At 39.7% G+C, this 23,424-nt stretch overlaps 2 protein-coding genes across 9 annotated transcripts in view; both read left to right on the top strand.

The window, feature by feature from the left end:
• BLOC1S2 (biogenesis of lysosomal organelles complex 1 subunit 2) overlaps positions 1-2,257 on the top strand; it is an 11,393-nt gene extending 9,136 nt beyond the window's left edge. For 2 of the 3 annotated variants that reach the window (XM_083364657.1, XM_083364656.1), the window contains one exon: positions 1,574-2,256. In XM_083364657.1, coding sequence (XP_083220783.1) covers positions 1,574-1,605 — 32 coding nt within the window. In that variant the 3' untranslated portion in view covers positions 1,606-2,256. Of the gene's footprint in view, positions 1-1,573 lie in introns of all 3 variants that reach the window. The other variant, XM_083364658.1, reaches the window with a different exon arrangement.
• Positions 2,258-3,275: 1,018 nt separating this feature from the next.
• HELLS (helicase, lymphoid specific) overlaps positions 3,276-23,424 on the top strand; it is a 53,291-nt gene continuing 33,142 nt past the window's right edge. For all 6 annotated transcript variants that reach the window (XR_014492751.1, XR_014492752.1, XR_014492753.1 and 3 more), the window contains exons 1-11: positions 3,276-3,545; positions 3,683-3,822; positions 4,903-5,025; positions 11,660-11,713; positions 12,228-12,264; positions 12,345-12,403; positions 12,546-12,590; positions 13,639-13,863; positions 16,692-16,874; positions 17,828-17,971; positions 22,813-23,009. Coding sequence is in view for 2 of the 6 variants with exons in the window: in XM_083364632.1 (XP_083220758.1) it covers positions 3,503-3,545; positions 3,683-3,822; positions 4,903-5,025; positions 11,660-11,713; positions 12,228-12,264; positions 12,345-12,403; positions 12,546-12,590; positions 13,639-13,863; positions 16,692-16,874; positions 17,828-17,971; positions 22,813-23,009 (1,250 nt within the window). In the remaining 4 variants the exon portion in view is untranslated. The remainder of the gene's footprint in view (positions 3,546-3,682; positions 3,823-4,902; positions 5,026-11,659; positions 11,714-12,227; positions 12,265-12,344; positions 12,404-12,545; positions 12,591-13,638; positions 13,864-16,691; positions 16,875-17,827; positions 17,972-22,812; positions 23,010-23,424) is intronic.

Raw genomic sequence — 23,424 nt, 5'->3', positions numbered from 1 at the left:
TAGATAGATATAGATATATAGATATAGATAGAGATAGATAGATAGATAGATAGATAGATAGATAGATAGATAGATAGATAGATAGATATAGATATAGATATAGATATATATAGATATAGATATATATAGATATATATATATATAGAGAGAGAGAGCGCAATAGCTGAAAAACATAGTTTTGTATCGAGTATCTGGCACAACAGACTAAAAGCCCCAAGTTGCATTTTCATAACTATTATTAGGATAATACATTAAATTGTGATACTGTTTGATCTCATACCAAATGCTTTTTTTCTTTAAAAGGATATAAATGAAAAGTTTAGGCAAAGGCCAACTAAAGCAAAATCTGGACAATTGCTGACATCTGATTATATAGATAAGATTTTTAGCATGATCTGATTCAATCAATACACAATTTCTTTGCTTTTCTCCTATATACCATTTTCATACATAGATTTTCTAGTATTTCAAGTTCCTTATTAATCAGTTTAGACCTTAAATATTTGTATGTTTGTATTGTCATCTCTCCCAGTTTCTCTTCCCTTCTTAATTATTAGTTATAAAATGATAGGGCATCGCTGTGGTTCCACTCTTAACCAGGGGCATCCAGATAATTGCAGCTGCTGGTTTACTTTTTTTTTTACACCCCACCTTCCATGGACACTTGTGTTTTAACATAACTCTAAAAAGTAAGTGTCAATAGGAGAAAGGAAGTTTTTAGCATATTCCAAAACTCAGAAGTTAAGTTTCAGGAGTTTTAAACAGACAATAAATAGCACATTAAGCACATGGCAGCTGATTCTCTCACTATCTCTCAAGAAATTTAATTTTACAGCAAAAATAGGAAAATTTTAGATAACCAAGGAAATTTTGGATGTATTCCTTCAAAAGCAGTATTGGTAGTCCTTGACTTATGACCATAACTGAGCCCAGAATTAGAATCCTAAGTGATGCAGATCACGTGATCATGCCTGATTTTACAACCTTTTTGTAAATTCCATGGTTACTAAGCAAATCCATTGTTTGTAATGGGTGGTTTTTGCCGGAAACTGATATTTCTGGCAAAAAAAGCCCTAAATCACAAGCCATGTGACTGCAGGATATTGCAAATAGCCATAAATGCAGGCCAGGTGCCAAGCACCTAAAATGCAATCATGATGGTGGTGGTGGGGAGACATTAGAACTTTGAATCTGGGTCAAAAGTGGCCCTGGGAAGGTCTGTCATAACTATGAATAGTCACTAAGCAACCTGTCATAAGTCAAGGACTCCTTGTGCTTCTAAATCTTTTAAGAAATGAAGTCAATTTGTAATCTGACATAAGTTGCTTTGCATGTATACTGAGAGCTTCTGCACCGAAGACAAATCCTTCTGTGTAAATCATACTTGGCCAAATAAAGTATATTCTATTCCATTCCATTCTATTCTGTTGATTAAATGAAGAAATTACAGTGAATGCACTTGGTATCAAGGTTTTGTTGCCCTTTCTTCGTAAACATCACTGACTGTGCTACTAGATTTACAACTAAAATGCAAATGAAATGCTTCTACTAAGATTGTTTTTGTCCTTTACAGAAGCAAAGTACAAAAAATTGGAAAAGCGATGAAAGAATCCCAAGATTTCTGCTATTGAACTTCTGAAACAAAATTTATGCCTCAACAATGCATTTGGACTAGAATAACCTAAGAACTTTCAAAAGTAGCAGAGGCTACACAAGTCTAAGAATAATTACCTTTGTTATTGTAGAATCTATTCCCTTTTTACTATTTTGATATTTATTTTACTGAACATAGAAGTCTCTCTTAACTGCAATTCTTTATGTAACACTTTTCTCTCTGCTTAGGTATGAAGCAAGAAATTGGTCACTTCTGCACTCTATAAATCCTTTCACTTCTAAATCAAGATTTGTTGCCTCCCGATTGCCACTAAAATACCATTACTTTGCTAAAAATATATTCCCTGACCTTGTTTTAAACTTTTAGTTTTGATTAATAAATCGAATCAGGAAAAATGTCTGACTTCATTCATTCATTCAGTTTGAATCACATGACTATTAGCTATTAACTATTAACTATTAGCCCAAATTTAAGTGAATGTATACAAGAACTCTGATATGCTATCAGCACTTACCTGCATGGGTTGAAGAAAAGTGAAAATTCCATAATTACAAAGTTTATTGATTTCAGTAGGACTGATGAATTGCTAGAATGTCAGCTGCAATTAAAAATAACAGAAATATATACAAAATAAAAGTGGTTGAAAATGAAAATGAAAACAAGCACTGTCTTAATGTTGGTGAGTCATATCCCACTATTACAATTTTAGCTACTTTGGCAGCTAAAACTTTCAAAGTGAATGTTGCTGGTTGAGGCTGGGAGTTTGTGTGTCTTCCTATGAACATGCAAGAAATAGTAAATGCTTGTATGGTTTAATAGCTAATATCCTAATCATAATGTTGATATCACAATTTCAATATTTTCTGTAATAATGTTTTTCCTGTGAAGTAATCAGCCATGTTCACTCTAGTTGCAAAGAAATCAAGAATCTTCACAAGTTATAATGCATGGGAAGGCACTACAGTAATTTGTAAACAGCCACATGCCAAATATATTCAGCACCAGGGCCTGCTCTAAGAGGAAGGAGCCATTTCAGGAGGGAAGAGAATAGAAAAATGGCAACCAGGCTTATTACCATACCTGCACAAACCAGAACCAGTAGGTGTATTTCTTATTTGCAGGATGCTGCCAAAGTTTCCTGGCCTCATTAAAATTCTTAAGGTAGATATGGATGTCATAATTACAGGTAGTGGTCACAATACATGCCTCCCCACGTACAAAACTGGTAGTAGTAAGGCGGAAAGAAGGCAAGTTTTCCCCCTGGTTTAAATGGGGCTGGGGAGGGCACTGGGTTCAGAGGCTAATCTGAAGCGCAAAGAAGGGCCTGGAGAACGCCTCGTTGATTTGCAGATGACCCCAGGAGCGCATGAACCATGCCTCCGGGTAGAAGGCCGCTGTTCTCCGAAGACCAGGAGTGGAGTACTTATCAGGGGTCTCCAAACTTGGCCGTTTTATGACTTGTGGACTTCAACTCCCAGAATTCCTCAGCCAGACACGCTGGCTGAGGAACTCTGGGAGTTGAAGTCTACAAGTCATAAAACGGCCAAGTTTGAAAACCCGTGATAAGGCCTGGAGAATTCCTTTCTTCCAGCAACAACCGGATCGCCTGCTGAGCTCCTCTGCGAAGCCCTTCTTGGTCTTCCGCTCTCTCCAGCACTGAAGGAGGCGGCGACAGACTTTTCCAACTCGCCCTCCCGCAGTCCGGATCCTATTTCTGGACCCCTGCCGGGGGGGAGGGGCAACAGCGGCTTTCGCGCGAGGCAAGGACGACTTCTCGCAAGAGCGAAAAGCGCGCGAGTTTCCTTTGGGCGGAACTGGGCGGTCGCTCCTCGTGTGCCGCCGGATCCGAGTGCGAGTGGCGGAGAGTGGAAGGGCGCGCGGGGAGCCATGCAGTTCGAGAGCACCAGCACCAGCAGCGACCCAAGTGCAGGTAACGCGGAGCTGCTTCGTCCCTCTCGCTGCGCGCGTTGCGCCGGGACAGAGGAGCGCTAGGGCTGGCAGGCGGGCGAAGAGAGCGAGGAAGGGAGCCAAGCCTCGCCGGTCCCCCCACCATTGTTTTCCTTGCAGAGTCTCTGATGGCCGAGCGGCACAAGCTGGGCGAAACCGGAGCAGAGGATGCAACGCCGGTGATCACCACGGCTATGGAGCAGGAGGAGGAGCGCTTGGAGGCGGAGGGCAGAGAGAAGGAGCGGCAGAGGATGGAGAAGGTGCGCGTCCTGTGCAAGAGGCCCGCCGCCTTCACACACACACACACACACACACACACACACACACACACACACACACACACACACACACATACACACACACACAAACCCGGGCGGCCGGTGCTCAAGTAGGAAGGCGGGGTCGGCCGGGTGCCGCGGCTGAGCTACGCGGGGGTGGGGTCCGCAACAGGTGGCGGCCCGCGCTGATTTTGGAAGGAGCCTCGGGCTCTAGAATCAGGGAGCAAGCCTAGTTCGTGAAGTGTCTCCATATTCCCCTTACATTGTTTTTCCTCAAGGATAGACAAATATGGTTCCTTCTTACACTCGGGACAGGCTCCAGTACTCAAGGTGGGATCTGGGCATTCTGTAACAGCTCTTTATTTTTAGATTTTTTTTCATTAAAATTTTATCCAGACTTTATTTTTGGTCCAGTTTTTTTTCCTACACAATACAGGGATCCGTTTTTTTAAAAAATGTTTATTTGTAACATTTTGTAAAATGTATGCAAATAAAATTAATTAAAGCTCCTTTAGCTCCACTCACTGCTTACAAGCCTAGGTTTTCTCTACCTTGATGACAGCGGACACCTAGTTTTAGAAATGTAGGAAAATTATTATTTTTATTTATTTATTCAGTCAATGACCAGCAACATAAAATAATAAGAGAACTAAAAGACAACAATTACAGTCATGATCGACAGAAAAAATTATATATTGGCAACTAGAAAATAAATATGGTATACTCTGAACACCCTTATTACAATAATATAACATGTTTATCTGATGCTAATGAATCTAATATAAAAGTATGCACTAAAATATATGTAGGAAATTCAGAGCAGAACAGCACTGGAAATATAATGTAAAAATTTTCTATCATAACCTGGAGATATTTAAAGTTCAGGTTCTCTTGGTTGAGTAAAAAGCTGTATTTTCCATTGGATCCTTGAAGAAAATTGTAGGGTTGAACTATTTAAATTTCATTTTGTTTTATCTGGTGAAAGATAATACTAACTTTTATATTCCAATAGTATGGTCAGTTAACGTTGATATTTATAATTGATTACTTTTTTCCTTACAGGCTTACATGAATCGGGACAGAGACTCAAATGAAATGCGCTACAAGAGACTTCAACACTTGCTTGAAAAAAGCAACATCTACTCAAAGTTCTTGCTGACTAAAATGGAACAGCAGCAATTGGAGGTTAGCAGCCTTTAAAATTAAACACTAGATGTACCTATCTAATAATGCATTTTAGATAAAGCTTTCATGTCATCATAATTGAGATTAAAAACATCTAAGTTCTGATCACTGTTATTTGATTTCATGGCATAGTTTCAGCCTAATATAAATGAATCCACTTGTATTTGTGTGTGTGTTTATGTATATACACAACATCTGCATACGCATACATACATGACAAAGCCAGTACGGGTTAAAGGGAGATCTGAGTTTCAGTTCTGCCTTATACACAGAAGCCAACCAGATAACCTTTGGCCAGTCATTCTCTTTCAGCTCTAGGAAGAAGGCATTGGCAAACCACTTCCAAACAGTTGCCTAGAAGACTTGTCCATGTAGTTACCAGGACTCATGTCAGACACGTGTGTGTGTGTGTGTGTGTGTGTGTGTGTGTACATACACATACATACATACATACATATACATCCAAAGTCACTACTTTTGTGACTACTAGCAAAGTTAATTATTTGATTTGCTTACTTCAGTCAAAAAACATTGCTATGGAGTACAACATTTTAGCATACCAATAGGCATTTTGTACTGAAAACAGTGAATTAGAATCAGTTTAAAAAAGGAACTGCAACATAATTCGGATTATTTTAAGGAAAGGAAAGGAAAGGAAAATAAAAGCATTTTCCTAATGGAAAGGCTGAACATTTTATAAATTTACTAGCCAACCCTGTGACACATTGAGCCTTCCATTGAGAGAAGGGTAGTATATCCTGATGTAACCAGAATGAACATAAATTTTTAGATTGACCATATTTTTTACTATAATACTGAAGGCTCCAATGATCATCTAAGAAGGGTATATAATATCATAAGTAGAAAAACAATTGTAGTTGCAAATAAACTTCAATACTAGGGTAATATTTACTTGCCTAAACAGAAAGATCTTGTGGAAAAAGTAGTAGTGGGAGCCTGAGCAACTTCTGACTTTCTACCACTTCTCCATTAACTTTGCTTGTGGAAAACTGGTAGAAAGTCAGAAATCAAAATCATGTGCTTGTGAGGACTCTGATGGCCATAACTTTGCAAATAAAACTGGTCTGAGTATTATGGAAATTTTAATTCCACAGGAGTTGTGAGTCCCCAGTTTTTATACATTCTTTAAGAGAGGATTTGAAATGCATTGTTTGAGCTGATTTGAGGGTACAAGTGACAAACAGAAGAACATAATGAGACTTAAAATATATAGTTATTGATGGAAACCCTGTTAATGTTAATTTTTGATTGCTTATTTTAAAAAATGTAAAATTGTTACATATTGCATTCTTTGGTAGTAATTTTCAATGTGTTATTTCTGCTTGTTAAGTGCTTTTGAAGAATTCAAGAAGCTTTTCACAGGCTTGCTGTTGACGTATTTCAAATTAGGGCCAATAAATATAGTTTAATCCAACATTAACAAAAAACTTTGAACCGATTTAGGCAATCAAATCTGAGCACTTGTTTGAGGCACAAATCCAAATTAAAGAATTTTAAGTGAATGTGCAGTAGGAGGGGCAAGGTAGAAATGGCATTAGTGGTGGTGCAAGCATAGCTATGAGAGGTTGAGAAAATCAAGGTTAGTTTTCAAGAAATGCAATTGTTCTACTCTATCAGAATCCAAACAGCCTCTCGCTGGAGATCACAGCCTTGTGAACCTATTATGTATTACCATCCTTAGATGAATTATATGAGGAAGGCTACATAAACTCTTGCATGTAGCCTTAGCAAGCTGATACTGAGCTGCTAAGACTTTTGAGCTAGAGTCAGAAAGAAACCTAGATCAGGGGTGTCAAACTCCCGGCCCGCGGGCCTGACACGTCATCCCATTGCTGGCAGTGGCAAAAAAGCTCCGATACATTGCACAACATCACGTGACATCACGAGTTTGACATGTCTGACCTAGATGTAGCACCATATCTAATCTATAAACAGCTGCTTATGCCTGAGTTGGATAGTCAATTTCTTTCTGTTCTAAGTTCTTACACTAGAGCTTAGAAAAAAGTCAAACAGGACAACATTTTAAGCTGTCATGAAACTACAGAAATGAGGGGCACAGAACGAGGAGGAGGATGCAGGAGCTCCATTTTTCAGGCTTTCAGATCTTATCCTAACTCATGTTATGGCATTGTGAGTTTATGTATGATTCCTTGGAATTCCAGTGTTCTGATTAAAGTTTCTATTTATTGGTCTGGCTTTATTTTTTCCTCATTTTACAAAAGTTTAGCTGCTTAACCAGTAGCTAAGCACTATGGTTCATAGCCTTGTTATCTTGCCTTCCAGAGTAAGCAGAACCAAGCTTCATCCTAACTGTACTATTGCATTGTTCTGCTATGATATCCTTGATTCTCACTTTTTTGTTCCTTTCTTTTCTCTCCTGGATTGATAAGGGACTTAGTGCTACTGGAATATTTTTCCTCCTGAAATATCAGTTCCAGTCTATTGTTCTGCTTACTCTACTGTTCCAGCAGAAAGCCTGTCATTACTATTTAAGTAATACATTATTCCTGAGCCCAGTCATTGTGCTTTGTTATATTAACCTTTTGCCTTTGAATTACTTAGAAGTGCTTGCCCTCTAAAGAGATCTACTGCCTATAGAGGTTTCCAAGACATTTCACTTTATAGAGCTGTAGGTTAATTGGAGCTTAAGTTTACAATAACTTTTAGTGATTTCAAGAAAAGCTTTGAACTCCACCAGCTGTTGTGATATTCATGTGTGCACAGATAATGGCCCTTGTGTGTCACAGTTCCAACATCTGGTAACAGCAAAGAGACAGACAGACAGACACGGTTCCACTGGATACATTTATGTAGTTCCAGATAGTGAAGCAGGATAGAAATAGCACTTATATACTGCTTCATACTGCTTTACATCCCTCTCTTAAGTGGTTTACAAAATCAGCATATTGCCCCCAATGATCTGGGCCCTTATTTTATTGACCTCAGAAGGATGGAAGGCTGAGTCAACCTTGAGCCAGTCAGAATCAAACTGCTGACAGTCCGAAGACAGCCTGCACTACTGTATTCTAACCACTTCACACCACCACGGTTCTTCAGTGAGGGTGGGAATATTGAGGTAGTCCAGACAAGAAGCACACACAGAAGTACAAGCTCTTACTTTATTGTAAGGGTACCTTAACAGAATCTTACAAATCTGAAAATAGGTCTCTCCCCCTTGCCTTTACAGTCCCAAGAAACTAGGGAGGGTGCCTTATGAGACATTTGCTAAGTCCATTCCATTCCTTCTGTGGCCCGAACTGCTATTTGTCCCATTGAGTAGTTTGTGAATCCTGTCTCCCAAGGCCACATACCCACATACCATTAAAAAAGTATCTTTCTACAAGACGCCTTAGGTTCATAGGTGAAGCAGCTTATACTCAGAATCAAGCCTTGTGTATAAACCTTAAATGTACGATCTCTATCCCTCAGCTGCCACTATGTAATTATGAATGAGTTGCTGCAAGGCCATTATGCATCTGATTCAGGATTACAACATTGTTCCCAGATAGTACAGACAGGAGCACATACTAATATTTCTGTTTCAGATACCCAAGGTGAAGTGCCCCTGAAAGCCAGATCCTTTCATCCCTTCATCTGGGTTATTCCAGGAATCTGATTGGAATGCACCCACAAATATCAACTTAAAAGTATTGGAGTAACAGACCAATACCTTTAATGCACAATAAATTAGTGAGTTAGCATGTAATAATGATTAATCAAATGAAACAATTGCACTGTAGTTGACTAAAATGATTAAATTGTAATAAACTACTTAGAAGCAAATAAAGGAATCTTCAATGGCAAATGCAATAGTACTTCAAATTAAGGGAAAGACATGTTCAGTTCCATCCCTTGGAATTTTTAGTATAAGCATTTTTAAGCACAAAGAAAACTTCCTGCTAAAACAGCAGCAGATCAGCAGTAGCCCCAATGACACCTTTTTTCTGCTGTCCACAAAGGAGCATCCAAAACAACAGTGATTGCTAAAATACACCAATTGGTTTTGCTTACTTACCCAGAATTTTTGTCAACTGAGATGCTTACTGTAGGTGCTTCTCACAATTTCTTATGAATGCACTTTCCTGGTAACTGCATTTGCTTTAAATTCGCTCTAAAACCATGAAGCTAGTTCTACTGGCAATTAAGTTATTCCAGACTTCATTTTTTATTATGATCTCTAAAAAGAATAGAAACGGAAGAGTTATTCTAAGGTTTCAGAAGGGTCTGTAGACATGTGAACTATTCATACTTTTCCTTGGGTTTCTCTGGCCTTAGGAAAATCCATATCAAACTAGAGTTTAAGATTATTGCAGATGTTTCATCTTGCATTCCAACGATTATATTCTGTGTAGAATTTGAATTCTTTGGTGGTGATGGGAGGTTTCTTGGGAAGTATCAGTTGGGAATGGTATTAGTTGTATTATGATTAGCTGATTTTATCAGTCCATTGTGTACAATTTGCATGATGCATGATTGTTTCTTGATGGGACATATAATTTTAGACAGGATTCTTTTTAGAGTTTTAGTATGTTTATGGGAAGGAAAGGTGCGGTATTGCAAACTATCTTATAGAGACCCCAAACTTTAGTCCATATTGTCTCCAATGTAGACGCTTCCTTAACTTCCAGTAAATGTACTTGTACATGCCATTCACCTATTTTATACTAAAAGGTTGTGGTATTTGAATACTTCAGCCACAATTTTAGATATATCACTCTCCTTCCCATTCTGTTTGGGTGAGTATTGCTAGAGGCTCACTTCTCTAGCAACTCGGCCATCTTAACTTTTTTTGTCACATGCTCCATCAAGTGCAAGACAACATGTGATACCCAGCTTTTCCCTTTGTGAGTTACTACAATTTAATCCATTGGTGTCAGTTGAAATTTGCTTCAACAGACAAGCCCTGCAATATGTTAATCCTTTTGTTTGTACTGGTTGGGAGACTGGTGCGTATGTCTTCATCCCAGTCACTGTGTGAAAGAAAACAATAAATAAACAGAAAACTGAACATATAAACTCTATTTTTCTGCGATAGATATTAGCGTGTAGTGTCCAAAAATTAGGAATCTAATAGGGCCTTTTCTGGCTAACAAATTTTATTAAACGTTTTTGGGACTGCAGCTCACTTGGCCAGATATAGATTGGCTAGACCAGGGGTCAGCAACCTGAAACAGGGAAAGAGCCACTCGGAACCAGTTCCCTCACAAAAGGGAAAACTGGGAGCCGCAAAAAATGTGTGTGCATGCGCGTACATGCGCACATGCGCAGAACAGGGTTTGACTGAAGAGTGGAGCCAAGGCAAGATATGCACCTACCCTGCCCCCTCTGCTCTCATTCACTCACGTTTTGTTTGGAAAAGCTTCTCTCTCACTCTCATTCACTCGAAAGGCCAGCCCCATTGACTTCTATGGGGACGCTTGGCAATGAAGGGGCCGATAGAAACCGCTCCCGTTAGTGCTGCTACTCCTAATTTTCCACTTGCTGCTTGGTTCTGATGGAACCGGAAAACCTCCGGATGCCACTGCTGGGGGTGGAAGAGGCTGCCCGGGTTTGGCCGTAGCGGAAGCCGACAGTAGCGGTGGAGGTAGCAGCAAGAGAGACGCTGGAGGTCTGCCGCATCTCCATCAGCCTCTGCCTCCCCCACAGAAACAAATTCCTGGGCCGACCCCCATGGCAGCAGCACGCCCCAAGGGCTGAGCAATCATTCCGGCGATGGTTGCTGCTGTTGGGGTGGCCTAGTGCACTCGCTGAGAGATGCTGGAGGTGCACTCCCCCTCCCCGGCACGCACAATCTGACTGACCCACTCACCTTTCCAGCAATCCTCCTGTCTCTTCCTCCGCTGCCGCCATGTGCAGTCCGAGGAAGAAAAGAGGTTTGTGGGCAGTCCCACAAACAGCTTGTGGGAAGTCCCACAAACCAAAGAACTTCAACCAATCAATTCAAGGTTTCGCAAGGTGTTTTTTTTCCATGAGAAGTTTGAATTGATTGGTTGAACTTTTTTAGTCCCACTTTTTTTTTGGACTGCACATTGCAGAGGACTGGGAGCCGCAGGAGATGGTTGAAAGAGCCACATGCGGCTCCGGAGCCACGGGTTGCAGACCTGTGGGCTAGACCACAGGTGTCAAACTTGCTGCGTCATGTGACATATTGCGACATATCGAGTGTTTTTTGTTTTGTTTTTTGCATTGCCAGAGCTGGGCTGGGTGTGGCCTTCGTATGATGCAACTGGCCTGTGAGCTGGTAGTTTGATACCCCTGGACTAGACTGATATAGGATTTAAATTAAGGAGAAAGGAGGGGAAGACAAGTTGGTTATGCAGATGCAAGTTACATGTGAGACAAATTGTAAGCATTTTGTCAGTTACTGTCAGCTATATGGAAAGTTGCTCTTTACTGCCATCAAGAGACTATATTCAAGAACAGCTTCCATGAGCATTCTCCATCCATGCTAGAAAAAAACTTCTAAGTTAAATTGAATGTTTCATTCCAAATGCTACCTAAACCAATTAAAGTGAAAATAGTCTTAGGTACCAAAGCAGAGGTACATCAAATTTGAAGTTCACTTACTTGTTGCATAAAGAAACAACTGATTTGTAAAAATCTTGTGTTTTAGGAGCAACAAAAGAAAGAAAAACTTGAAAGGAAAGGAACATTGAATACTGCAAAGGTAAAATCAACATTAAAAGTTAGATAACTATGAATAAATACTCTATTCAAATTGTTCTTTGTTCAGACTACTTATCCTTTGAGGGGTAATTGAAAGGCGTGCATTGTGCTGTATAGAGATACTTGATATCTTGTGATATCAAGATGTTTGTAATGTGAATATTTGTCCTCAGTGGCAGTTCCTTGTAACAGGTTGCTGCCCCAGGGAGATTTCTGAAAAGCATGGATTGTACTCTTAGAAAGAGGAACTGTACTCTTAGAAAGGGTCCAAGGAAGTATCTTGTGGAGAAGACTTTTGAAAACTGATTTATATTTATGTACAAAAATTACAAATATTCAACTTTGTTGCAAGTAGATATATAATACATTATCTTGTTTCTATTTTGCAGCAACCTAGCTTAGAGAAATTTTGGCCAGGAGTCTTAAAATAAATTTTGCAAGGTGAATTAAATTACAACTGTGAATTATTATGTAAACAAATATTAACATTAAAATTATTTTGTTCTGGTTTATAGAATGAAAAATTAAGTGGTCAGAAAGATCAGAAAATTGGTAAGTTTGATTAAAGACCGAAACTATTTTGTTACATACTGGAAATGTTGGGTACTGAAATCAATACTTTTTTCTTATAGTTAAAAAGAAGAGAGTTCAAGAAGAAATATACAATATTTCTGATGTAATTTCAAAAGAGGTAAATTGCTTAAATACAAATCCACAAAATATTACTTTTGAGCAATTCAAAGAGAAATTTTATTTATTTATTAAATTTATATAGTTGCCCATCTCACAGTTGTAAGTTGTTCGATCATTCTATTTTTTTCATTTCTCCACAGGAAATTTTGTTAGCAGCCAAAAAAAGCAGAGTTGAAAATAATCAGGTATATTTAAAGTTTTGAATACTGCTATTATTATATGTTATCCTCTGATATTTATTTCTAAAACTTCCCTTTAAGAATTTTAAATATTGACTTTAGAAGCACTATGAATTTAAAATAATTTCAAGAGAGTATTTGGAATTAAAGTACCAACTAAGCATGTTTCTTTTTCTCTGCTAATCATCTAAAAACAAGTGGAAAGCAATGGTAAAACACTCACCATATAGCTGCAAAGAAAACGACATGTACTGTGTGTGTGTGTGTGTGTGTGTGTTTTAGAGCAGACTGGACATCCCCATTTAGTTACCAACAGTCAAGCTTGATTCAATTAGTACTTGTTTGTAATCATAAAACTTTAGTATTTGAAGGGAATGGCAGCAGCATGTATTAAACTGATTGTAATCCTGAAAATAATTAAATATATTTTCTTATATGCATAGATGCAAATGCCATCTTTAAAGAAGGGGTGGGGAGTGTCATTCTGTAATATAACAAAACATGACTTCATTGTGATGTTGGCTTGTTTAAGGGGCAGAGTACCTAAAGCCTCTGCATTTTCTATCATGTAAGAAAATGAGAATTTGTCTATTCTGAAGAAGCTTTCAGAAGCAGGATAGGAATGTCCAAAGGTGCCTTTTGTTAATTCTGAGAGCTGTGAATATCGATGGAAAACTGTGTTTTAGTTTGGTCATTGTACTGTATTTTGTAGGGAAGAGAAGAAAATTTGCTTCAAAAAAAATACCTTTCATTTGCTGCATTTCCTCATAACAATAATCACATAACAATGAAATGCAGTGTCTGCAACATCTTTCCAATTGTGCCAAGCTACATGAATACTGATATAAATGATTCTTATAATCATTGGAAATTCATGTTATAATTTACAACACAACTTAGACCAGTTTTTATTAATAGTTGAGTTTCTCTTACAAGTATAGTAATATTGAGTTTGCCTGGCTTAACTATCAGCCCTGAAATAACTTACATAACTGATTGCATAAACACTTGGCAAAAATAAAAAATAATATTGCCTATGTCTTTTCTTCTGTAGATTGAAAGCAGTCCACCCAAACTGTGTGCAGAAGAAATCCAAACTAATGGAGATTCAAACAGCATCATTAAGGATAGATTGGCACAAGTGATGCGACATAGTGCCAAACATTTTGTTGACCCAAAACGAAAGTTTAAAGGACAGCCAGTACCTTTTCAGCAACCAAAACTTTTCACTGGAGGAGTGATGAGGTGGTATCAAGTTGAAGGCATGGAATGGCTTAGGGTATGAGTTTATTCTTTCTTATATAATCATATTTGGCTAGGTCCTTAGCAGTTAATCATGATAATGATTTCAAATAGAGGTATTTCACTCTCCAAAAAGATTCAACATTCTTGGATTAACAAAGACAATTAATGCATTGTTAATCCTCCTCCTGTGTTTACTTGCCAGATTTTCATCTGAAGTTCAATGACTTCAAGTGGGTGGCTACCAGAGAAACGGGCTTTTGTGTGATCAAGATTGAAAAAGACTTGCTTGGCTCCATGTTGTGTTTTTTTCAGTGTGAAGTTCTTTTATTTTGTTGGGGGCATTTGAAGAATTATTTTGGTTGGTTTTGAATGTTAGCAACTTTATTAATTAAATGAGAGCCATGTAATGGTTAAGGCACCAGACTAGAAATCAGGAGACTGATTTCTACTCCTACCTTAGGTGGGACCTCTTTGGAGTGAACTTGAACCATTCATTCTCCTTCTCTCAGCCTTAGGAAAAAGATAATGGCAAACCACTTTTGAAATCTTGCCACATAAACTGTAGGGAATGTCCAGGCAGTCATTAAGAGTCAACACTGATTCAAAGGCATGTGCATACACACCCACCCACTATCCACTTTATTAGCTTTTATGTTGTTGCCAGAATTATTGCTGTTCTTGATTTTATCTTTCTGGTACAAATAAATGGTTGACAAAGCTTAACTGTGGCTTAATGTAGTTGTAAAGAACATTAACATTCCAGGTTTATTGCTTAAAAATAAATCACAGCAGAATAACAGAGTTGGAAGGACTTTGGAGATCTTCTAGTCTAACCCCCTGCTCAACCAAGAGACTATACCAGGCATGTTAAACTTGTGACATCATGTGAGTTTTCCCCATTGCCAGCAATGGGGTGGATGCAGTTTTGGTGTGATGCATTCGGCCCACAGGCTGGCAGTTTGACATGCCTGCCCTATACCATCCCCAGACAAATGTTTGTCCAGTCTCTTAAATGGTGGCCTTAAGGATCCCTTCTGGAATATGGGAAAGTTTTTTCTAGACATTCGTTTGTGTCTTAGTAGTGCAAGGAAAGAATATTTTCTTGAACTATCCTCAAGTTGCCAGAATTGTACCAAATTGTAGCCATTCTTTTCAAGCTGTTTGGAGCACAGACATCCTTCTGTGCCTTGGATAATTCAAGTTAGAATTTCAATTTCTGGTCTATTATCTAGTCTTAGTTAAAATCAACTCAACTAATGGTTGGATACTTTAGGGGTGGTAGGGACATGCAGCTGGTAGCTAATGAAACAAAGATGATTAGGAGGCTGGAGGCTAAAACATGGATGAAAGTTTGCAGGAATCTGTATGTCTAATCTAGTGAAAAGAAGGACTAAGGGTGACATCATAGCAGTGTTTCAATTTTTGAAACGCAGCTGAAAGAAGAGAGGGTCAACCTATTTTCCAAAGCACCAGAAGGCAAGACAAGAAATAATGGATGGAAACCAATCAAGGAGAGAAGCAACCTAGAACTAAAGAGAAATTTCCTAAAAGTGAGAACAATTAACTAGGGGAACAACTTGCCTTCAGAAGTTGTGGGTGCTTCATCACTCCATCATCTGAAATGGTATAGGTTCTCCCACTTGAGTAGGGAGTTGGACTAGAAGACCTTGAAGGTCCCTTCCAACTCTGTTATTCTGATGCCAGAGCTGATTCTTAATAAAGTGATACTGTTACCCCCACCCCTGCTATAGAGAATAATGCACAACTGCCATTGGTCTCCACATCTTTGGTCATGGAAGAAAAGTGATATTACTATTGGGGAAAGGCTGTCATTGTACAAGTCTGCAAAGGTTATCTTACTACTTTTACAAGTTGAGAAGTGTGATCAGGTCAAGAAAACTGATATTAAGGCCTGCAACCATTCTCTATGACAGGTCCCAGTTGCTGGCATGCCACAGACGGAGGGTTGGGGACCCCTGCTCTGATATAATAGGTTAATTTTACTTTGCTTCTCTTGGAGCCCATTGTATATTTATGAATAATAAAAGCATTCACCATTAACCTTAAATAGAGGAAGAAAATAGTAATGTTTAACACAAAGTTATTTTTTACAAACAAGCAGCTCCAAAGTGCCAGTTGGAAGTATCTAGGTATGTTTTGGTTGAAGACCAAGTATTGAAAATAAAATGCATGGAGGGCAAAAATATTTCCCTTAGGAGAGAATTCTACAGTTGAGCTACTACAACCCAAATGGCTGTCTTCCGGTCATTGCATTGAGATTACTCACCAGATTTAATGTATGGGTTGGAGGATAGTAGTCCTAAACGAGAATATCTTTGGACTATTTTTAAAACACTAGAACTTCACAAATAATGTTTTGTGAAGGTAAATGGAAACACATAGAAAACATGGAAATCCATAGATAACAAGTAAAATAATTCTAAGTCAACATCCAGAGATTCTTTAGTAATAGAGAGTGAAATTAATTAGAATTTGTTGCTTGATTAAAATGTTTTCCTATAGCTTTCCATTTTTTAAAAAATCTGTTATTTATAATAAAATACAGATATTTAAATATTAAAATAATAAAAACTTTCATTAAAAGATAGTAAAATATACCATAGATCAGGCATGTCAAACTCATGACGTCATATGACGTCGCGCGACGTATCGCAACTTTTTCCGGCAATGGGATGGGCACAATTTCAGTATGATGCATCCGGCCCACGGGCCGGGCAGTTATCCAATAGTGTAATTGAAGTATACGTCATCCCAACATTATCCTGAAGCAAGGGATTACAGGGTCATAAAAAGAAAAAATAAGTGTAATTGGTGTGTGTGTGTGTGTGTATTTCTATGCAGATGCTCTGGGAAAATGGCATCAATGGTATTTTGGCTGATGAAATGGGATTAGGGAAGACTATCCAGTGTATTGCAACAATTGCCTTGATGGTGGAGAGAGGAGTTGCTGGACCATTTCTGATATGTGCGCCCCTATCCACACTTCCTAACTGGATTGCTGAATTCAAAAGGTTTACACCAGAGGTGAGAAATGTTTTTTCTAACGGTAAACTTGTTTTAGAAGTTATTATGGTTGGTTACACAGTCAGTCTTTTTTCTGTTCTTTGCTTGGTCTTTCATGTAGCCCAATTTGGTTTCTTCAGAACTCAGTAAGCCTTCATGATATACTAGCTTCAGTGCTTTTTTTTTCCTATCCTTGCACCATTCCACAGCCAGGCATTTTCCTTGTCTGTTGATGTTGCTGCATGGATGAAGGGCATGATTGAGTCATTATTTTTTTGGTATTCCTATCCAGGGCTTTTAGTTCTGCTTGAATCCAGGCCATTATATTCCATCTGTGTATCCAATGACTGAAATTGCCCAAATATTGCCTTAATATTTCCTTCACTGAATTTGCACTTTTAACTTCACTTTCATGATGTATTCACTTCTAACCTTCTTGACTCAGTGTGCTTGATGTTATCAGCTTGGATGCCTAAGCATTTGCAGTGATTGTTTAGCAGCCAATATCTGGCTGCCTGAGTGAAGGGCCAAAGGATCTATGGCAGGGAAGACAGGTAATAAGTTCCATGTTCCCCCAAGATCCCTTTTCCAGCTACAGTCACATAGGAGTCCCTGAAAAAAAATGTTCTGCTGTATACTTTCCAGTTACATTTAGCTATTTTTAAAAAATAAAAAGGTAGTTTTCACTGCTTGTAAAACCACCCTGCTTGATAAAAACAAGACTTAGTGTAATTATAATAAATTTTTATTACGCCTTTGTATGTCACCTATATTGATTTAGTCACTTTATCTACCTTATTTAGGTAGATAAATAAGACAAAAATCCATGGATTAGGAGTTCGTTACTCCTTCCAAGACCTCTAAGGATGAAAAAAATGCAGACTAAGCAGTAGCCTCCCAAATAGAGGTTTTAATAAAAATACTGTGAAGTAAATCAAAACAAACATGTTTTATAAATATTTTTATAAACTTAGATTCCTATAATGCTGTACCATGGAACCCAGCAAGAACGACGTGGACTCATTCATAAAATACGAAGGAAAGAAGGTTCAATGAATATCCATCCCATTGTTGTTACATCTTTTGAAATTGCAATGAGAGATAGACATTCTCTTCAGGTAATGTAAGAAAATGCTGTTCAATTAGCATTCATTTATAGAATTGTAGTTGGTATTTTATGCAAAATTACTGTTAATTAATCTATTTTAAATACTAATAGTGAATCATAACTGTCTTAAGTCAACACTCCAAAACTGGAAATATAGCTGTCCTGCTTATTTAACCCAAACTTTAACCCAACCTGGTCCAAGATTCACCAGGATGTGGGCCTAGTATTAGCTTCCCATTTCATTTATATACCACCCCATTCTCATTCTTTTTCACCACTCATATTTGTGAGCTATTAATTTTCGTGACTCTTCAGATTAGGAGTTTGACATTTACAGGACACATTGGGACCTTCCTGGAACATTGTTTCTTTGAGTAGTCATTTATTTTTAGATAATTGTCTCTTTCTTTTAGAAAATCAAGTTAATACAGAATCAAATGCATCTGACGGGGGGGGGAGACGAGCGGTCTTGGGAATGTTATCTGGGAAGAATTTGACCCTGTGACTCTGGAAGAGGTGGACAGGATCATGGCGAGGCTGAGTTCCACCATGTGTTTATTTGACCCGTGGCCCTTCTGGCTGGTGTATGTAGCTTGGGAGGGGACACGAGGCTGGCTCCAGGCAGTAATAACTGCTTCGCTGAGAGAGGGTAGCTTCCCTGCCGCCTTGAAGGAGGCGGTGGTGAGGCCCCTCCTCAAGAAGCCTGCCCTGGACCTGGCTATTTTGAACAACTATCGTCCGGTCTCCAACCTTCGCGTCCTTGCAAAGGTTGTTGAGAGCGTGGTGGCGCATCAGCTCCCTTTGTTCCTGGAGGAAGCTGATTATCTGGACCCGTACCTATCAGGTTTTAGACCCGGGTACAGCACGGAGACGGCATTGGTCGCACTGGTGAATGATCTCTGGTGGGCTCGGGACAGGGGTTTTTCCTCTGTACTAGTCCTATTAGACCTCTCAGCGGCTTTTGATACCATCGACCATGGTATCTTACTGCGGCGCCTCAGGGGGTTGGGAGTGGCTGGTACTGTTTTACAGTGGTTCTCCTCCTACCTCCTGGGTCGTTCACAGTCGGTATTGGCAGGGGGGCAGAGGTCAACCTCAAGGTCTCTCGTTTGTGGAGTTCCTCAGGGGTCGGTCCTCTCGCCCCTCCTGTTCAATATCTATATGAAGCCGCTGGGTGAGATCATCCGTGGTTTTTCATCTCCACCCCAAATCAACCCAGTGATGCCCTCGACGTGATGTCCCGCTGCCCGGAGGCAGTTCAGGTCTGGATGGGGAGGAACAGGCTTTGACTTAATCCTGACAAGACTGAGTGGTTGTACGTACCGGCATCTTGGGCAATCCAGCCTATTCCATCTTTAACTGGGGGGAGAGATGTTACCCCCCGTAGATAGGGCTCGTAACATGGGCGTCCTCCTTGACTCACAGCTAAGTTTGGAAGATCATATAGGAGCTGTGGCCAGGGGGGGCTTTTGCCCAGGTTCACCTGGTGCGCCAGTTGCGGCCCTATCTGGACTGAAATGCCCTACGTACAGTCATGCGCTTGTGACCTCTCGAATAGACTACTGCAATGCTCTCTACATGGGGCTGCCCTTGAGGACCACTCGGAGGCTTCAGCTGGTGCAGAATGCGGCTGCGCGAGTTGTGATGGGGGTCTCCCGATACTCCCATGTAACGCCTCTTCTCCGCAAGCTGCATTGGCTTCCAGTTGTCTTCCGGGTGAGAATCAAGGTGCTGGTGATGACCTATAAAGCGCTAAATGGCATGGGTCCGGATTATTTACGGGAGCACCTGCTATTTCCCATTGCCCCGTGCGCTCCCACAGAGAGGGTCTCCTCAGGGTGCCGTCAGTCAGGGAGTGCCGGCTGGCGACCCACAGGGGGAGAGCATTCTCTGTGGGTGCGCCTGCCCTCTGGAATCAGCTGCCTGTGGACCTCCGGATGGCTCCTGACCTTCACTCTTTTCGCCGTGAGCTGAAAACCTGGTTATTTGAGCTTGCCGGCCTGGACTGAGGGATTGGGGTCTAAAATTTTAACTTAATTTATTTGTTTGGGGCTAATTTATTTAATCTATTTTAACTTTTGTATGCTGTATTTTAATTGCCCTGTACACCGCCCTGAGTCCTTCAGGAGAAATGTAATAAATAAATAAATGTAATAAATAAATAAATAAATAAATAAATAAATAAATAAATAAATAATAAATTTGCTGTCAGAACCAGTATAATAATGAAAGTTCTTTGGTTCTCTCTGAGCTTGATTGTTTTCTTGCAGATGTTTCATTACCCACAATGGTAACATCATCAGTGCTAGTAAGGAGTGGGGTTTGTTCTCAGTTTATATTCTGGTGGCTTGCCCTAGCGTGGTCTTATAGCTTGACTAGGCTGTTTACTTTCGGCTATTTGTCAGTTTCTTGACTGGAGTATTAACAGAATGACAAAGTTGGAAGGGACTTTGGAGCTCTTCTAGCCCAACCCCTGCTCAGGCAGGAAGCCCTATTCCATTCAGACAAATGGTTGTCCAATATCTTCTTAAAAACGTCCAGTGTTGGAGCACCCACAATTTCTGGAGGAAGTATTCCACTGGTTAATTGTTCTGTCAGGAAATTTCTCCTTGGTTTTAGATTGCTTTCTCTCCTTGATTAGTTTTCCTCCATTGCTTCTTCTCCTGCCTTCAGGCACTTTGGAGAATAGGTTGACTCTCTTCTTTGTGGCAGAGATATTGGAACACTGCTATCATGTCACCCACTAGTCCTTCTTTTCATTAAACTAGATATGCCCAATTCCAGCAACTATTCTTTATATTTTTTAGCCTCCAATCCCTAATCATCTTTGTTGCTCCTCTCTGCACTCTTTTTAGAGTCTCAACTTTTTTACATTGTGGTGGCCAAAACTGGTTGCAGTATTCCAAGTATGGTCTTACCTAGGCATTATAAAGTAATATTAACCCTTCATGTGAGCTAAATTCTATCCCTCTGTTGATGCAACCTAGGACTGTGTTGGCTTTTTTGGCGGCTGCTGCACACTGTTGGCTCATATTTAAGTCCACTAGGACTACAAGATCCCTCTCACAGTTACTACTGTTGAGCCAGCTACCACCTATACTATAAAAAAGGTAAAGGTTCCCCCGCAAATGAGTGCTAGTCGTTTCCAACTCTTAAGGGTCATTGCTCATCTCCGTTTCAAAACCAAAGAGCCAGCGCTTGTCCGAGGACGTCTCCATGGTCATGAGGCTGGCATGACTAGACGCCAGAGGCGCATGGAACACTGTTACCTTCCCGCCGTAGTGGCCCCTATTTTTCTACTTGCATTTTTACGTGCTTTCGAACTGGTAGGTTGGCAGAAGCTGGGACGAGTAACAGGCGCTCACTCTGTTATGCGGCACTCAGGATTCGACCCGCCAAACTGCCGACCTTCTGATTGACAAGCTCAGCATCCTAACCCACTGAGCCACCGTGTCCCTTTCCTATACTATAAAAGGTAAAGGTTCCCCCGCACATGCGTGCTAGTCGTTTCCGACTCTAGGGGCCGGTGCTCATCTCCGTTTCAAAGCCGAAGAGCCAGCGCTTGTCCGAGGACGTCTCCGTGGTCATGTGGCCAGCATGACTAGACGCCAAAGGCGCACGGAACGCTGTTACCTTCCCACCGTAGTGGTCCCTGTTTTTCTACTTGCATTTTTACGTGCTTTCAAACTGCTAGGTTGGCAGAAGCTGGGACGAGTAACAGGCGCTCACTCTGTTATGCAGCACTCGGGATTCGACCCGCCAAACTGCCGACCTTCTGATTGACAAGCTCAGTGTCCTAACCCACTGAGCCACCGCGTCCCTTTCCTATACTATACCTGTGCCTAAATGTAGAATCTTACTTTTTTCACCATTGAACTTCATTTTGTTAGATAGGGCCCAGTGTTCAAGGCTGTCTAGATCCTTCTGTATCATAAGCCTATCTTCTGGAGTGTTAGCTATTCTTGGTATCATCTGTAAATTTGATGAGTTCCCCATCTATCCCCTCATTTAAATCATCAATGAAGATGTTGAAGATACAGAGCCTTGCGGTACCCTACTGCATACTTCCCTCCATGTAAATACAGTTCCATTGAGAACTACAGGTTTAGTGTGGTTGGTCAGCCAGTTAAGAATCCATCTGGTGGTGATGCTATCTAACCCACATTTTTCTACCTTATCAAGTCGTAGGTTATGGTCTACTTGATTTTTGTTTCTATTGTTTACTTGATTGTTGGTCTGGTGTTAATCTTAATGTGTGCTCATTTGGGTGCTTTGATTAGATTAGAACCAATCAACACCCAGATGAGCATAGATTAACTCCAAGATTAACGTTAGACCAACAATCAATCAAACAATACCCCAATCAAGGAACTGCCAAACAAGCCAACAATAAACAACCCAACCAAAGAACCTCTAAGACCACCCAGGGGTAAGCACTAGAATATAAAACGAGAGCAAACCCCACTCCTTACTAGTGCTGATGATGTTGCCTATTTGGGATGATGTTCATTATTTGGGTAATGAAATGTCTGCAAGAAAATCAAGCTCAGAGAGAACCAAAGCTATAAATATTATCCTTTATCAGTATACAAATATGTGAGCCATAAAGCAATGTAGCCTTTAAGCACTAATATATTTACCATGATTGATACAGCCAGTCTCATTATGAATATAATATGTAAAGCCATTATTTTGCATAGGGAAAAAATCAGATTCAATAATATAATAGGAAAAATCATATATTCTAATATATTTAATTTTTCTTTAAACTGAACATACATTTGAAAGAAGTGGAAATTTTATTGATGAATTTTGCCTTTTGGAATAACTGAAGCCTTTTTTTCCCTCTAGAATTTCTACTGGAAATATTTGATTGTGGATGAAGGACATAGGATTAAGAATATGAACTGTCGTCTTATTCAGGAATTAAAACGGTTTAGCACTGATAATAAACTACTGCTAACTGGAACTCCACTACAAAACAATTTATCTGAGCTTTGGTCCCTCCTTAATTTCCTGCTTCCAGATGTGTTTGATGACTTGAAAAGGTCAGAATTGATTTATAAATATTAACTGAACATCTGAAAATAAATGTATAACCATCTTCAGGAGAGCTGTAACCTTTCGTAGTTTCTCCAAAGGGTTTTGCTCTGACATTTCTCCCTTTCAATAGACAAGAAATGGGTCAAGAATGTTCCAGCCATCACTTGTGGCAAATCACAAACAATAATCCAAATGCTTGCTTCTTGAGCATGAGAGATGGTCTATGAGAACAGAAAAGTGAGGTTATGGCTAGGCTCTTTCTAACGATGGCAAGCATTCCTTGAGCACTCCAAGGCCCAGAATATTCATGATGAGCAATAAAACTAGTGTTCAGAAGTTCTCCCAGATATGACAGTGAGCAAATCCATGTCTGGGAACAGTCTTTGGAATATTATATTTCTGATGTGGAGAGAGACTTGT

The sequence above is a fragment of the Vipera ursinii genome, assembly GCF_947247035.1.
Source record: "Vipera ursinii genome assembly, chromosome: 5".
NCBI lineage: Eukaryota > Metazoa > Chordata > Lepidosauria > Squamata > Viperidae > Vipera > Vipera ursinii.
Note: the sequence above shows the minus strand (reverse complement) of the source record. Positions and strands in the feature narration are given on the sequence as shown.